Source organism: Vanellus vanellus (assembly GCF_965231255.1).
Source record: "Vanellus vanellus genome assembly, chromosome: 20".
NCBI lineage: Eukaryota > Metazoa > Chordata > Aves > Charadriiformes > Charadriidae > Vanellus > Vanellus vanellus.
The window spans coordinates 1,747,463-1,764,462 of NC_138925.1; the positions used below are offsets into that span (position 1 = coordinate 1,747,463).

General features: G+C 49.8%; 2 protein-coding genes across 3 annotated transcripts; one reads left to right on the plus strand and one right to left on the minus strand.

Annotated features, from left to right (window-relative positions):
• Positions 1 to 1,178: 1,178 nt before the first annotated feature.
• Positions 1,179 to 4,409, minus strand: PPCS (phosphopantothenoylcysteine synthetase; the record flags this gene model as incomplete). 2 transcript variants are annotated; one of them, XR_014269858.1, is made up of 4 exons in its annotated part: positions 1,179 to 1,381; positions 1,614 to 2,084; positions 3,070 to 3,173; positions 3,911 to 4,409. XR_014269858.1 is itself a non-coding variant. In XM_082493406.1 (3 exons), 3 exons carry the CDS (start codon positions 4,407 to 4,409, stop codon positions 1,761 to 1,763), a joined length of 927 nt encoding a protein of 308 aa, XP_082349532.1. In that variant the 3' UTR covers positions 1,427 to 1,760. The 2 variants fall into 2 exon arrangements, 1 of the variants encoding a protein (XP_082349532.1); XM_082493406.1 differs by lacking the exon at positions 1,179 to 1,381 and having other exon boundaries at positions 1,427 to 2,084.
• On the plus strand, positions 4,408 to 16,667 carry ZMYND12 (zinc finger MYND-type containing 12; the record flags this gene model as incomplete). The annotated part of the gene is made up of 9 exons (XM_082493489.1): positions 4,408 to 4,452; positions 4,500 to 4,576; positions 5,645 to 5,786; positions 10,424 to 10,595; positions 11,589 to 11,758; positions 13,139 to 13,261; positions 14,135 to 14,255; positions 15,222 to 15,367; positions 16,502 to 16,667. 9 exons carry the CDS (start codon positions 4,408 to 4,410, stop codon positions 16,619 to 16,621), a joined length of 1,116 nt encoding a protein of 371 aa, XP_082349615.1. The 3' UTR covers positions 16,622 to 16,667.
• Between the last annotated feature and the right edge of the window lie 333 nt (positions 16,668 to 17,000).

The following is a 17,000-nucleotide window of genomic DNA, read 5'->3' on the forward strand; positions in this document are numbered from 1 at the left end:
GAAAGTCCAGAATACTCCAAAACCAGCATCTTCTGCACTTCTCCCACCCCTTGTCCCAACAGTCCTGCAAGGGCGCGTTCAACACTCACAAGTTTTTACGTTCTCCCCTTTGCCGGCCCAGCCCCACGTGTAAGTGCAAGACTCCAAAGATGGGCAACGGAAACCCCTCCACTCGCAGGGCACGACGGTCACCTCCCTCATGTGCTGGAAGATGCAGAGAGGCAGCTCTTGGAGCTCATGGGCACACACAGCACACGCACAGGACATGTCAACATCTTCTCCTTCCCCACTTGCACATCTCCGATGGGCACTTCCCACGTCCATGGAAAACCGTCTTCACCCCAGTTTTCTCTCCACCTCCTGCAATATCGCTCCCACCCACACAGAAGTTGTTAATTTTTCTCCTGAGAAGTTACGAGCCGGATCCCAGCACTCCTCACTAACCCGCACTGCTTCTCCCACCACTAACCGTGTCCTCCACACACACCCTGACAGTCCTTCAGCGCTCAGCGCTCCCTCCTGACCCACTGAGCTCCTCCTCACACTCTTTTTCTTGCTCTTCCAGGTTTATTTTCATCATTTTATGAGCACACACAATTTTCAGGTGATCAGCTTCATGATAAAAATTACCTTCTGGAATGCTCGGTGCTTTAGAGCACAGTCTGACCTCTGGAGAGGCGTCAAGTGCGAGAACTGCGTTCTCATGCGTTCCTGTCTCACCTTCCAGACTTCCAGAGAATATAGTTCCAGGAAAAGCATGTAAACAGGCACACAACGCACAGCGGCAAAGCTGCAGTTAAGAGGTTTTAACCACAAAATTGCACATTTTGCTTCTTGCAAGCATGAAGAATATATGCTTAGAAGTTGGTAACCACATGGAAGCAGGATTTAAAGAAAACCAGGAAAGTCCCAGTTCTACCTCCATCTCCTCCCAAGGCTGATCGCTGCTCCCCCCCCCCCCCATGCTTTCACCTACCACCTTCAGTGGGAGCAGCCACTGCTCCTCCTCCGACCTCTCATCCCCAAGCCACGCTCAGACACCACCACTCGTGCTCCATGTCTCCCTGTCTTTATCCCCCCCTCCCCAACCCCAGGAACACCCAGGATGGAGGGAAAACCTTTGTGAAACAGCTGCTTTAGGGACACTGCTACAGTACCTATTTTTTGACTCGCATTTCTGAGCAGAGTTCTTGAAGCACAGGTCCATGGGATGTTCCCCGGAGCAATAGATGTTCTAGCCAGAGTTGTCACCTTGTTCCTCCTCCTCCATCCTTTGCTGTGCTTGTTTCATCATCCACGTTGAACACCAGCTGCGATCCAGCTGTGTCGCTCCACTCCAGCCCCAACAACAGAACATCATCTTTTCTGCAAAGCACCGTTCCTTCCGTCCACCAATTCGAAAAGAAACCAAATTTGAAGAGGCAGATTCAAGAAAATCTTTTATATACAGACACAGGTACCATCTCACCACCTCCCAGTTCTCCCAGCCCACGGGACAGAAATAAAGCAACATATCTTTTCCTTCCTGAGACACTAGAACAAATACCATCCTTTGGAACGTTTTCACTTCAGTGTATTTTTTCTGTTTCAAAGCAAGCAACAAGAACCATTACCGAGCTGTAGAAAAGTCACACGGTTTTGGACGGCAGCCTTTCCCACAGCGTTTCACTGAGGATTGTTTTATTGACCTGGGATAGAGAATCGCTCCAGTTCCACTCCCTCTCTAGTACAATTTCACTTGTTTCATTCAGAGCCGCTCCTCAGACTTTCTTCTCTATAAACACGGTATGTTGGCTCTGAAGATAGCTCACTATCTTTTCCTCTATTTCCATGCCTTGCGCTATTTCCTCGTCAGAAAGAGATAACGGAGTCTGTGAGTCTTTGGTTACGATAATAACAGAGGTTCTCCGGGACTCCAGGATATTCGCTACCACCACCTGGTGACGGTATTTCTCCAGAGCCTGCCGTGATTTATCGATTAAAATCAAGGGATCTGTCTCCAGTTTAAAGGAAATAACAAATGCCTCTGGGGCCCATTCTTTGACCAGAGGAGAGAGCATTTTTGGCACCATCTTCATTGTGATCTGTATTGGGGAAAGAGAGGAGAGGAGTTTCAGTAAAAACATTAAGGTGCATTTTAACAAGAGATGGGGGGAGGGTACAGCAAGGAGAATTCCAGCTTCACTTCATATTATATTTACACTGGGAAGTTTTCCAAGGCAGTATTTGGTCAGATCTCACCAAACAAGGTGAAAATGTCACTGGCATGCACTGTAAAATTAAATTAAATGATCAGTCTGGTATTAACAATAAGCAAGGTGTTCTCAAGCGACGAAGCAGGCCCACGGTAACTGCATAAACATTTTGTTACTTAAGAGCTAAAACCCACTCCAGAAATATAAACATAAGCCGAGGAAGATAAAAAAAAAAAGGAATTAAAACTGCAGAAGTCTGAGTTTTCAGCTCTCCAAAATCCAGGTGCCATGCGAAATCTTAATCCTTCTTTCTAGCAACTCTTTAAGGCACACGGAGCATAAATACACCAAAACACGGAGAAAAAAGTAGGAGTTTGTTCTCCAGCTTCTTAATCTGCGGGTCTGCCACTGGGAATCAGGCAGCATCTCACGTTTTCCTACACTAAGGATAAAGAATTAAGCCCAGCAACTTGTTAAGAGCTAATTAAACTACATAAATTTGGTATTTGTTATATACAGAGCTCTAGATCCACCTGCTCCCATAGCTGAAAGGGATGTGGGCTGCTATCAGCGTTAAGCAGAAAGAAGGCAACACGAGTACTCCAGCAGTGACTATTCTCAGCTGAGATCCACCATCCGCTCAGCTCCGTGCCGTAAGCGTGTACAGCTTTAAAGAGGTATTTCCACAGGATTCTGCTCCCATGGAAATTCACCTCCCCATTCCCAGTGAAAACACATGATTTTTTGGCCAACAAGCCGTTGCTTTGCGGCCTTTCCCAGGTCTTATTCCCAGTCAGTCCCCAGGCAGCCGTGACACCGTCAGGACGCTGGGACAGGAGGAGGGGATAGCGGGCCATGCCCAGTGGTGCCTCACCTGCAGAGGCCCCTCCGAGGACTGGATCTTGTGCTCGGGCATCTCCGAGGCGGGGATGTAGAAATCCGACACAGCGGCTGCCAGGTAAAACATGACGCTGGAACCTGCAAGAAACACAACTGCAGTCACCCACCACTGCTGGCACGTACCAAGCAGCCTGGCCATCACATCCCAGGGAGCCCCGGGATGGACCAGAGCCAGTTGGGCCGCCAACCCCCACCTCACACCAACTAGGGCAGCCCAGGGCCCACCTTGGAGACCCCCCCCCCATCACCTACCAGCACTGTCCTGAGCAGGGCAGCACTGACCCCACACACTGGGGTACCCTCAGACACACTGTCACCCACCAGGACTCCCTCATTCCCTCACAAAGACCCAAAGGACGACCCAGCTCCTCGTGCTGAGGTGCTGAAACCACCATGGACCCTCTTGTACCCTTATGACAGAGCCTCACAGTCACTGGGGTCACCTCATCCCATCATACCTGGTCCATGGGGCCATCTTGTCCCCTCACACATGGCCACTGGGGCCTCCTTGTCCCGTCATACCTGGCCCCAGGGGACACTTTGTGCCCTCATGCACGGGCCCCAGGGCCATCTTCTCCTTTCATACCTGGGCCCTGAGGCCACCTTGTCCCCTCACCCCTGGACCCCACAGTCACTGGGGCCCCCCGTCCCCTCACATCTGGGCCCTGAGGTCACCTTGTCCCCTCACACCTGGGCCCCACAGTCACCAGGGTCACCTTGTCTGCTCACTGCTGGGCCGAGGCCACCTTGTCCCCTCACAGCTGGGTCCCCCCCGGTGTCACCCCGTCCCCTCACACTTTGTCCCCTCCCCGTACCGAAGGGCGCCAGGGCGCGGGCGGCGGCCCGCAGCAGCGCCAGGTACTCGGCGAGCCCGGTGAACTCGATGGCCAGCAGCGCCCCGGCCTCGGTAGCCCGGCGGTAGTCGCGGAGGGCGGGCAGGAGGGCGGGGAGGGCGGCGGGGTCGGCGGTCACGCCGGGCGGCGGCCCGGGGGTGAGGCGGAGAGCGTCGAGCAGGGCGGGACCGGGCGGCGGCAGGGCCCGGGCCCAGGGGAAGGCGGAGCGGGCCCGGTGCAGGAAGCAGACGCCGTAACCGGCCGCCACCAACCGCTCGGCCGAGGCGGCCCCGCGCCTCCCGCTGCTGAAGTTCTCCAGGAAGCGGACGGCGCGCGCCTCCAGCGGCACCTGCGTCCCCCCCGACGTCACCAGCGCCACGCGCCGCCCGCGCGCCGCCTGCCCCGCCGCCCAGGCCCGCACGCGCTCCTCCGCCGCCGCCGCCGCCGCGGCCGCCTCCTCCGCGCCGCCCGCCGCCGCCATGGCCGCCCCGCCCACTTCCGCCGGAAGTGGCGCGACCGGAAGCGTTGCTATGGCGACGCTGGCAGCGGCGCCGGCGAGGTTACGCTGGAGGGGTCCCGCCGTTGCGAGCTGTGCGGGGCGGCGGCGGCGCGGGTCCGCTGCGGGGGCTGCCGCCTCACGTACTACTGGTGAGAGCCCCGCCGGCTGCCGGGGGTGCGGGCAGGGCCCGGGAGAGGCCCGGGAGGCAGCCCGGGAGGCAGCCTGGGAGTTAGGGACGGGCTGCAGGCCGCAGGGAGAAGGCCCGGGGCGAGGTGTAGGAGGCAGGAACAGGCCCGGGGCAGGGCAGGAGGCAGGGACTAGCCCTACAACAATGCTCAGGGCACAGGGAGGAGGCCCAGGATGAGGCACAAGAGGCAGGAACCAGGCCCAAGACAAGGCTTAAGGCACAGGGGGAGAGGTCAGGACAAGGCCCAGGGAGCAGGAACAGGCCTAGTACACAGGGACAAGTGCAAGGCAAGGGCTGAGAGACAAGGACAAAGCCTGGATGTGGTCTGGGATGTAGGGAGTAGCCCTGGGATGAGGCTCAGGACACAGGGACAAGCCTTAGGACAAGGCTTAGGACACAGGGATGAAGCCCAGGTGGCAGGGACAAGACCTGGGACAAAGCTCAGCAGGGAGGGATGAGGCACAGGATAGAGCCACGGCGACAGGGAGAAGGCCTAAGACAAAGCTCAGCAGGCAGGGTAGCAGAAATCGGAGCAGGCATGCTCGGTAATTGCTCAGCTGGAGCATTCCTCCTCCCTTTCAGTGGTGCCCGCATCAAATAGAGAGCCGTGCAATGGGCTTTCTAGATGTTCACGCAAATATCTTTACACGAGGTCCTCGGTGAAGTCATAGGTTAACTATATATTTCATTGATTTCACAAGTTTGACTTGAGGTTTGTTTGGCTTTGGGGTTTTTTTTATGTACTGCAGTGTTGAAAGCCAGGCATTTGCTCAAACCTAACTGTTGGGAGTTTTGTGAGTGATTTAAATAAGGTTTTAACATGCAGAATCATGGTGACTTGGCAGGACAGCACTGTGTTCCTGTTTAGGAATATCAAGTATGTATATTAGGTACTCTGTGAGCACACTAAGGGCTGGTGGCTGTTGTGGGTAATTCTTGCCATGAAGGTCCAGAAGACACAACAGGCAATATTCTTTCTTTACATCGTTTCCAAGGAAACAAAAATATTGTTCTTCCCTTATTTTGTTAGTGATGTAAATCATCAAAAAGCTGACTGGGTTAGTATCCACGAGCAAATATGCCAGCTGCTGATTCCAATCCGTACGTCCCTCCCTTTTCTCCTTTCCGAAAAAGAAAGAAAACATGGCACAGAACAGCTGGTGAAGAGGCAGGTATGTACAAGAAAAACGAATACCACTTCAAAGTGCTGCCAGTGAAATTCAGTTAGGTCTCTTCTTCCTATGTTTTGATGTACGTAGTGTTGGGAGGGCACCTTGTTGGTTGATCAGTACTTAGTTGTAGAGCTTTAATTTTTTTTTTTTTTTTAACAAAAATTCTATAGTAAGGGGAGTGGGAGCATCCTCTCTCCAATTCTACAAGCCTTTTCCCTTTTTCACAGTCCTTCCTCGAAGTCCTGAGCTTCCACGGGCGGCAGCAGCAATCCTGGATCTCCCACCTTGCCGGGTAGATAGTCCATCTCCCCGGTTAGTCTGGGATCCAGCTGAGTTTTGCTTCTTACAGGCAGTTCTCATCCTTCACTGATGAGAGGGATTCCCCTTTCTCAAAGCAGGGGGGCAAAGAAGTAAAGCCCCCTCCCTTTGTTTACCTGGCCAACTTTAAACGCCCTTTCCCACTAAGTACAGTCTTTCATCTCTGCATTTTGGCCTCGTGGGCGGTGCAGATGTGCAGCTCCTTTCCAGCCTCAGTGGTTTTCAACTCTTTTTTTTTTTTTTTAATTTTGTTTATGGGGTGGCAGGATCTGCTTTTCCACAATGTTGATAAAATAAAATAACCCACCCAAATACATCTGCTGCTTCAAGTGATCTTGCCCATAAAAATAAATTATCCTTCTATCGTTGCATAACTCCTAATCGCAGAATAATAGGACAACAGAACAGCTGAAAGTGAGCTGGTAACAATCAAACAGTGCCACTAAGAACATCATCGTTAATCTTCTGGATTTTACATCATGCAGTATTTTTAAGGTCGTTTCTGGGCCGGGTGCTTTGGTGACTGGCTCGTTGCTGCGGTCTTTCTTGGGAGCATCCAGAAAGAGAAAGTCTAAAAGGGACGGAACCTGCATAGACAAAAGTCCTGCTTGGTGAAAGCTTGCGACGTGCTTTAGGCAGCCAATGCCTTTAGGCTTTGTAGGAATTGGGCACTGCCAACCCAGTTTGGTTTTGAAAATCCGATCTGTTTGAAAATCGCAGGCAAGATTGTTGACCAAAGTCCAAAGAAGGTGTGTTAGAACAGTATGTCCCAGAAGCATCAGGAAAAGATGCAAAAGCTCCTATGTTCCATGTTACATTTAACTTGATCTTTTATAAAGTCTGCAAAGAAAAGAAAAGTTAAAATTGGCTTTATTGAGGGTGGTGGCAGGGTTTTTTTGCATCCTAAACTGCTTAAAACTTTTCCAAAAAACTTCACCTACATATTGAACACCGATGTTGAAAGCATCTGTTATTACATCATTGAATTTATAGCAACTAAAATGATGCTATATACATTACAAAAGACCACGTGACCGCCAGATCAAGGAAGCACTCCTTCATTAGCTGGAAGGTAATAATTTCTTTTTATTGGGTTCCAGGGGAAAGACAGCAGGAAGACAGGGCTGGTGGAGAAAGGAGAGTCACTCCTCTTGATTGGAGTGCACACCCAGCTTAGCGCACGGCAACTGCACACCTACAGCTTGAGCCGAGGCTTGGAATGACTTCATGGGAAAAGTCATAGAGAGCAGAGTCCGATTTTTTATTTTTTTTTTTAAGTAGATATTTTTATAGGATCTTTAACAGCCTTATTACATTTGTTCTTTGACCTTTGTTTCCAGACTATTTAAATTAAAATAGATTCTCGGAACGGTATGTGCAGGGACACTTTGTCTTCCTTCTCTCCTAAGAAAGGAGTGGAAGAGTGGAAACGTCTTGTTACCTGTTTTCTTTCCCAGTGAGACTGCAGCTCCTAGCCCACAAATGAAGTCTGCCTTTGTGTACAGCAAGGTATAGGGTAGACAGCATTGGGCTAAGTCTGACTGACAGGTGTTAGAAGAGCGGTATGGAGAGGGTGAGATTATTTACTGCCCTGTCTTGGTGGCTTCATCGCATTCCTATTCACAGAGCCAACAAAAATGCTTTAAAAAAGGTCTTTGGAGCTCAAGAAAAAGCTACGTAGTCTCATGATGGTCAGAGAAAAAACCTTCTGCTCAAAGCCTGCCCATAGGTTTATTATTTTTTGAACATTTCTGCTGTACTTCACAAACTCCTGCACGGTGTTTGTTTAGAAAACACACAGCTTCAGCCTCAGTCAGGACACAGGAAAGCTTGTGCACATCAAAATGCCCTGTGTGGCTTCAGGGAAGGTGCACGAAGCTGAGAGCCAGGAGGTTATGAGTTACCTCGTCTGTACGCCAAAGCTTTGTTGATAGAAATCTGCTTTTGTCAACATAGCCAGGGGGGTGCCTGCAGACAGTACTTCCAAACTGACAAAACTCCAAGTTTCTGTTTGTAGAATAGCCTCACCTGCCTGCGTGATGTCAGCTTACCGCAGCCCCTGGGTACGGGAAAAGATCCATGCCTCAGCCAGCTCCAACAGTCCTGCAAGCACCTATGCTCGCTCCGCCGACTGCAGGTTTCAACTCAAACTGACTGGAAACCTGCCTTCCTCTTTAAGTCATCGTTTCTTCAAGCATGCTGTCGTTTTTGGTGCCTGTGAGTGAGCAAATGAATATGGCACCGAACCCCAAGTGTGTTCCCAACCCCACCCTGTGCCCACCTGGAGCAGAGCTGGGGTCCTCAGCCGCCTCAAACCCCAACTGGGGGAAAACTGCGTGGGGGCATCTTCAGAGAAACCTCTGTAATTGCAACACACATGAAAAGAGCCCGAAGTGTGCAGGTCTGGGGGCGTTGGGGCTACCGGCAAGATGAAAAACAGTGCAGAGCCAAAGCTAACGATCCCCCCAAGGCTTGTAACTGCGCAGTCTGAAATATTCGGTGCTGCAGGGCTTCTGTTGTCTCCTGCCCTTTCTTCTCTTCCTGGGAGCTGTGCAAGAGTCTAACCCTTAGCTTGTCCTCCCTGCAGATGTTTTAAGATAGCTTACACCATGGGAAGCAGAGATGATCCTATTGACAAGCAGTGAAAATGGAACGATGCTGATCTCCAGCACCTTCCCAGATGACAATCTGCTTGACATCCGCGCACCAAAGCCAGTGCCGGTTGCGACAGAGAAAGAGTGGCATGGACAGAAGAGGCAACCTGAAAAATAACAGCTTTTATTGCTCCTTGCCCTGAGCACGTGCCGACTTTCTCCTGGGCACCGCACGCTCCCCCAACACGGCTTGGGTTTGGTGCTTTTTCACTCTCTGCGTGCTGGTAGCTCAGGGGCTAGAGAGGGGATGACGGCTGTGTTTTCTCGCTCTCAGCTCTCCTTGCTGTAGCAGGGTGCTGTCACTCTGGGGTGTATTCTTCAAAGCTCTCATTTCTACGGAGAGGATGTCCCTTTATTTCAGCCAGGATGCCCAGGAAACACTCGCAGGCTGTCCTTGAGGTTCCCCATCCCTGAGCTGTTCCTTCACTTGTGGCATGACTATCTCTGCCTCTAAGCGCTTAAAGCTCAGCAAAATGCTGAAGCCTGGTCTCCAAAAGCACTGGGATTTGTACTTTCGGCCCTCTGCTCAGCCACAGCTGGGAAACAGATGGCAATAAAGAGATAAAATGGTATTTTCTGCCCGGCGCTTGCTGCACAGGCCTGCCCGTGCCTCCTAGCAAGAGAACAGCGAGTGCCTTGCTGACTTACCATGGCAGCACTGCGAGGCCCACCAGCAGCAAGATTTCTCTCCAGGCAGCTTTCCCGCTGCACCGCTTGTGTGAAAAGCCGAGGCAGAAGCGCTGGGAGTTGGCAACAATTACGCTGAAAGCAAAGAGAAATAAATAACTAGAGCATCCTGGCTCTTTTTTGCTGGCATCCCTCAGCACGTGGTAAGGGCACAGCATCTACGGTTGCCGTAGAGCTCTTGGCAATGCACAGGCATTCAAACGGAGATACGTTTACAGAGCTGGTGAACAGATCAGATGCTGCAAAGGGTGAAAAGACCAAATGCGGTGTGGACTGCGAGAAGCGGCAAAAGGCAGGAAGCAACTCTGAATTCTGACAACAAACAGAAATCCTTCAGAAGCTGCTTGACCACCAAACCCGGCTTGGGTGATGGATATACAGGAGTGTCGTGCAGCGCATTCGGGTGTTCTGATTTTGACTGGCTTTCCAGGCTCCGCGCCCAAAATACCAGGCCCAGAACTGGCCGGGAGAGGATGGGAGGAAGCTGCAGCACCATGTGAGGAGCTCTCTCCTCGCTTCCAGGCCGCGTCTCCTGCTGCTGGAGGTGTGCCATGCTGGCACCAGCTTGGCAAACCATACGCTCCGCTGCCTGCTATGAGTCACTGTTATTACCGTCAGCAGAACCCCGCCGTAGCCCCTTTGTCTAATCTTTTCTATGGTCTTGTGATGATTTTTTTTTCCGTGCTTCACAGCTTTTTTTGCTGCAGCCTTATTAGCCCTTTTTCAAAGGCGTAAAGGATTCTTCATCTCATAAGACACCACATGACCTAAGAGGACGTCCAAAGCTGTTCCCGCTAGAAGTAGGAATGAAAGCCAGGCTCTAATATAACAGCTTCAATTTCCATCCATTAATTACAGGCACAAACAACATTACAATCACTGATTTACAGTTTGCAAACTCAAATGTAAAAAGAGACCCTGCGTATTACTTCTCCTTCTCCTTTGCTCACTCTGTCCCATTACTACATTTCCCTGCAGAAATACATCATCGATCTCGCGTACAGGACGGCCCAGCAGTTTGTTTGGGATGGCAAGCATAAAGAAGCGATACCTGCAGCTTTGCACGCGCTGCGTTTCGCTACTGAAGTGTACGGCTCAAATTCTGTGCAACTGGTGCCTGCTTATCTCCTCTTGGCTGAGGCCTCCGCTGGTAAGTATTGTCTAAATAGTAATGCTGGCAAGGGCAAGACCTCCCTTGGGTCAGGTTTCTGGTTTCCTTTTACCACTAGGGAAGGACCAGCTCTTCGTTTCAACATTGTGCCGTGTCTCCACCCTGCCCTGCCTCAAGGGCATTTCGCAGAGATTTGAGAAGTCACACGCGCACACACACCCCCCCCCCCTCCCTTTTCTGTGTGGGTCTGGGGAAAAGAATCACTCATCGGTGATGAGAGATCAATGGGAGCAAATGAAATGTTTTCGCCATCTCTACTGATTCCCACAAGAGAAGCAGTATGAATATCTTTACTTCTGTGGCTTTGTATGACTCTCAAAAGCTTTACGTTCCCGAGGGTGGTTGGTTGCGCTCTTATCTCAGGGACCCAGCAAACATTTCTGAGGCCATTGCATCAGAGGAATGCCTCAGTTCATTCACAAAAGTGCGCTCTGCCTGAAGCGGAGCTTTTTCTCATTGATTGTATGCTTTATAAAAAAATGTCAAATTAGGACTCTGCATGTGCAGAGCCACTCTCCTCAGTTGCAGACGTAAAGGACTGAGAAATCGCTGTAAATCATTGCCATTACAGGAGTACACACAATGCTCTGCTGGCAGAATCGAGCTATCTCAAGGATTGTCGTAAATGGCGTGGTGAGAGAAGGGGGAAAAAAAAATCCCATGAGTAATTCTAGTGTGATAATACAGGAGTCATTAGTGGCTGCCTGTAGCTAACCCGTTTTGAACACGTGTTTCAGAGGCATTGAATGCAATACACAGTTTCTGCCTGCTCTTGTAGCTCTAGACACTCAGCCGGTCTGTAAATTAGATTTTGAACACCTGCTCGACTAAGGAGCACTCGGGAGAGACGTGGGGAATCCACAAACTAGGTCTCTGTATCGAACTCCTGCGCAGGGATAGCAGGCAGTATTCTCTCAATTTCTAAATAAAAAACCCGCTCTTTATTCTGCTTATTCCTACGTGTCTTTTCAGGTGTTGGCAATCTTCCGGAGGCATCTAAATATCTCTCCCAGGCCCAGTGGATTGTCCTCGGAACTCCAGGCTGCAGTGCCGCTGTTCAGTATAAGTTACACCGTAGTCTGGGCCTTTTCTGCGCCGCTGAAGGAAACTTTGAACAGGCTTTATATCACCTGGCGAATGATGTAAGCCCGCTCAAATACAGAAACCCTTCAATTTTTCTTCCTTCTCTAACGCTTCCAGATGGGTATGGAAACCCCAGCGGGCAGATTGGTATTCCTGACTTTAGGTACCGAGAGAGTACGCGTTACAAACACCTGAACTCTTTAGATCCCGTGTGCCCATGTGTTGGCCAAAGTTGTGTTTTACCAGTTATCCTGAAGTGACACACACCTTGTCCTCACTGCATCTGCTTATAAATTTATCTGTTGGCTTTGTTACGGTACTGAGATGAACAGACATTCCTACCCCAAACTGGTATGGTCAACAGATAAGTTACTTTACATTTTGGCTGTCATTTTCCTCAGTACTTTCCTGTTAGACAGCGATTCTCTGTCAGCCGTTATTTAATGAATGCCTTATTTAACTATTTAAATGTCTGGTTCAATAGCGTTTGCCCCGATTCGATCTTTTTAGCCGCGGGAGCAGTTTGTCAAATGTGAAGTGGTTTTTGCCACCTGTGCTCCTGAGGATGCTTTGCCTGTCATTTGATCCTCCAAAGGCAGATGAACTTCGCGACATCCTATTTATGTCCCATGTCGACTAAATTTATCCAGTGCGGAGTGATGCATACCCACTACTGTTGAATTTGATAGTGGCTTTGTGTGGGCGTAAATGATGCCATACGGTTGAGGAGAATTAGATCCTTTCTATTATAGTATATACAACCCTGTCTTTGCTTAGTCTGGAAACCTTTGGGGAGATTTCCCTCTGTGCCCTTGGGTTTTTTTTTGGGTATCCTAAATCTGCTGCTTGAAAGGGCGTCAGGTAATAGGGCTTTTTTTTTTTTTTTTTTTTTTTTGCTATTAGCGAGTCGCTGGGCTACGTCAGAGCAGCCCAGGACCTGCCTGAACTTTGGCTGCGTGTCTGAGATCTGCTGAGAGTCACACGCCAGCTCAGAATAGCTGGAATGCACCGCTGCCTTCCCGCTCCCCCGGCTTTGGCTGGGGCTGCGGGGGGAGAAACGGGCGCCGCGGGCAGGGCTGGGGGGAACTGAAAGGCGGCAGCAGGTCAGACGTTTGGAGATGTGAGGCGTACGGCTTGCACAGCGAGGGGAGGAGATGCGGGAGACCTGCTTCAGCGGGGTAGCACGCCGTGATAAGGTTCCTGTGCCCCAGCGAGAGGGGGATTTGGCGGCGTTGCATTCCCTCGCTTAAAACTCAAAATACAGCTTTTTTTAGTACCGCATTTTACCGTCACAAGCAGGTATAACTAACACTGTAGTTCCACAGGAAAAAAAGAAAAGAGAAATGTTTGCAATATTATTAATCCCCAGTGAAAAATTTCCCAGGTTTGATGTGGACGTTAAACTTCAGCTTTTTTTTCTTTTTTAATATGGATTTCAGATTTACCTTGCTACTTCTGCGTTTGGAGTCAAATCTGTCGAGGCCTCTGGAGGGTATTTCCACATGGCCAATGTTTTCTTTCGCCAGAACAAAACGGATATAGCAAACTCACTCTATGCTGAGGTTGGTAAAACCAAAGGTCATCCTCTGTATATTTCTCAGTTTTTTTCTGTGCTCTTTCCAATGTTTTTCCTGTTTCTGACTGCCTTTAATACGACGGTGACTATGTCAAGTGCCAGCGGTGCCTTTTAGGATCAATATCAGGAACCCTTTGCGTACTTGAATATTTCTCTGAGTTAAAACCAGGAGGGATAAATCCTGTACTCGGTTAAAAATTGTTTTTCAACTTGTCTTCAATTTGGGCAGCCAAACCTTGTTAAAAAATAGCTGGGCTACCAAAATACCCCACGCCAGAGGTTAGAGAGAGTCCTGCGAGTAGAGAGGGTGGCCAAGAAGTTCCCGTGGCCGGGGAAGAGTCACTGAGCAGCAATGGGATACAAACGAGCCATGTAAAATTTCCGCTGAGAATCAATGAAAAGTCACAGTGATAAAAGGTTGTCAGAACAGAAAGATCAAGCGAGGGAAGCGACAATTATCTACTCGCTCTAATAACTGAAAAAAAAAAAAAATGAGCTTTCATTTGTTTAACTTGATTTTCTGTGGAAAGGCTTTGGCCGCTGTGCAATCCGCCTCCGTTCCCCGCGCAGACTTCAACCAAATTCGCTTTTGGTGAAGAATTTAGTTAGATTTGTTCAAGTTTGACGAAAATTCATGGTGAGATGGAGAAAGGAGCTTCCAACTAAGGCTGCCACTGGGAGAAGAGCGGTCAGGTCTCTACGTGAAACATCCAGCTTGGCAGCAGCCAGCTCACTAACCAGCCGGCGCTCCGGTTATTGTGGCAGAGCCGGGCATGGCGGGACGCATTGTTTAGAGAACAACTCGTTGCTAAATACCGTCTATTCATACAAGTGAAATAATTCATTTGCTTCCTGATAGGTAACCGACATCTGGCGTGCCTTTCTTGTGGAGTCAGTTCAAGCGCAGGAGCAAATTCTCAAGTCACAACCGGAAATGTCTCCGTTCACCGGGGACAAGGAAGTCAGCGAAGACCGTCTGAGTAAGCGCCGCTATTGCGCAGATCCCTTTGGAAGACGGGATTTTAAGGAATCCCTCCATCCCACCATTCATATTGACGGCGTTGGGTTTTGCGCGGCGGTTCTGTAGACCAAATTGAATGGGAATCACGGGTATTTCTGATGTTGACGCTCAGCGGATTGTGCTGGATGAAACAAACGAGGCCGCTTTAGGAATGAGGGTGTTCAAGTGGAAACGCAGCTTTGCCCTTTTTGTTTACGGGCTCCTTTTCACAGCAGCCGTGGCGGTGACTGGAACAATACAAGGTTTTGCCTTTCAGGATTCGATTCCACTTCAACATTCTCATTTCTCCGCAGCTCCTTTGTCTCCATTTAATTATGTGAAAGTGTCGTTCCGTCTCACTTAGGCAGGTTTACAACTCTGTCTTGTGAAGCAGTAGGACACGATGGAATAGCACGTGCGGATAATTGGATGTATTAATGTGGAGAGCGCTCTCGGGAGAGAAAGTGGGGAATCCCTCGCTGGGACGTAAAGTAGCGGGAAGTACGCTAGTGTGCGTGGCACTACCCTGCGCTCCACTGAAGTCAGACTGATTCTCGTCCTTCTCTTCTTTCTACCATCCGTGCTCGTAAGAATATTGTCCGGGGTGTATCATTTCTGTAAATCCCACTCCCGGCATTGTCTCCCTCCAGTAGGAACCACACCAGGACAGGGCTACACAATACCATCGTCGCTTATGATGGGAGTAGGAAAGTTGCTCTTTTCATGCAGCTGTTGTGACTCCACATCCTAACTAAAAGCTAATCAACCCAATTACTGACGGGATGAAAAGATATCTGTTAATGGGTGTGGAGTTTGCATGGAGCTGGGATACCGCATTGATGCTTGTCGTAAAAATGCTTTGATGTCTAGAAGAGATAATTGGACAGTTTTGAATATATTATCTTGCCTGCATACATCCAACGAGATCATTTCATTCTTGATGCAGCTGAAGCTCAGCAAGCAGAAGCAATCCGAGTGCTGAATGCGGTATTGGACATCAGAGAACAGGCACCAAAGCAACAACCCAGGGAAACTGCCAGGGTTCTGCACGCGCTTGCCATGCTTTATTACCTCATCTCGGATTTACCAAAGGTAAATTTCGTCTAGTGCAAGGGTCCAGGAGTGTTGCCTAACCCTGTTTTGGTGCTCACCCCATCCCATGAAGCCTGTGTTGACCTTGCATCTCTCCTGAGCCCACAACAGCCTTGTTGTCACCTTGGGTGACCGAGGGCAAAGCTTCCTCAGGAGCTCTGCATGAAGCCAGCTTGGTCTCTGCCGGGCCATCTGCGGTGGATCCCGTAGTTACCCGCATTTTCTATGTTCCTCCTTCGTCTGGGATATCCTGGCAAAGCAGCTGCCATCGCAGGCTGCACGTAGACATCAGGTGGGATGTTACGCAGCGAGCAAGACAGGGGCCTCGCACGTGTCTCTCCTTGAGCCAGACTCCCTGTAATTACCGTGACACTCACGTAGGTTCACTCTGTTGGACCCTGTAATTCGCTTTTGAATTTGCACCTCTGTATTTTTGTGTATTTATGACTAAAAATTTCACATGCTGATTTCAGAGTGCCCAGTTCTCTGCCTTAAAACCCATTGATTTTGAGGAAGTGAGGAAGTTGAGCAGCGACCATCGGGAAATCAGGCCTCTCTGTTCAGGCTCGGCGCTCAAAAGCCCAAATTTCTTCTGCCTGTGTGTTGGAGGGTGAAAATACAGATTAGTAATGGTCTCTTCGTTGTATCAGAGAAAGCAGTAATGATGTGAGTCAGTGTTTGGAAGACACAAAGAAACAAATTCAAATTAGAAAAAAAAGGCAAAGCTTTCTAATTGTGGGAATGTCTAATCCCTGGCAGAGCTACCAAGGGAAATGAGGGATTTAGTTCAGGTCGAGTCGATACAGCTGGGTTTTTTTTTCCCCGAAATAGCTTTGGGAATGCTCAGAGGAGCTGCTGTGTTAGACGGGAGGTAACGATCTGCAGCGCGGGGGGCTGGGGTTGGTAATCTCTTCTGTCTGCACCACTGGATCCTAAATATGATACCTGTTGGCAGCTTTACTCTCTCCTGTAAAGCAGCTTGTGCAGGTCACCCTCGGCGGCGGGCGGCTGCGTGGCTGGAGCCGGGATCTGCTCCGCTGCTGCTGTTCCAATGAGCCTCTGCAGGTATTTTAACTGCCCCTTGAGAAAAACCAAATTCCTGACAATTCTTTTGTCTTTTCCATTTGGTTCCAGGCTCGGGAGGCGGCGGTGAGAGCCTTGGACCTGGTGAAACAGCTGCCCCAACCGGAGTCTGTAGAAACCATCGGTCATTTGTTAAAGTTGATTAACGCCAAGCCGTCCTGCACGAAATAAAGAGCTCTTTCTACCAGAGGCAGGTGTTTGGCTGGGTTATCTGCGTAACCGGGCTGCCGGAAACAAAAGGCGTTACAAGGCATAGGGTCCTTTTTGCTGCTGCCGTCGTTCCAGATGTGTCCCTTTCTGTCCTAAGGTGTTTCAAAATTAAACATTTTGGTGGGAGTTCATTTTCATGTGGTGCTCAACCTTACGGTGTAACGGGGGGGGGGAAGGGGGAAGAGGGAAACACCCACAACCAACACACAGTTCATAAATCATTATCTAATGATTTATGAATAAGCAAACAGCCTCTTACGTCCTCACGGTGTCTGTCCAGAAGCTGAGACCAGCTGAGGTGTGTTTGTTACCTGTTTCCTCAAATTTGCCTTTCAGTTTG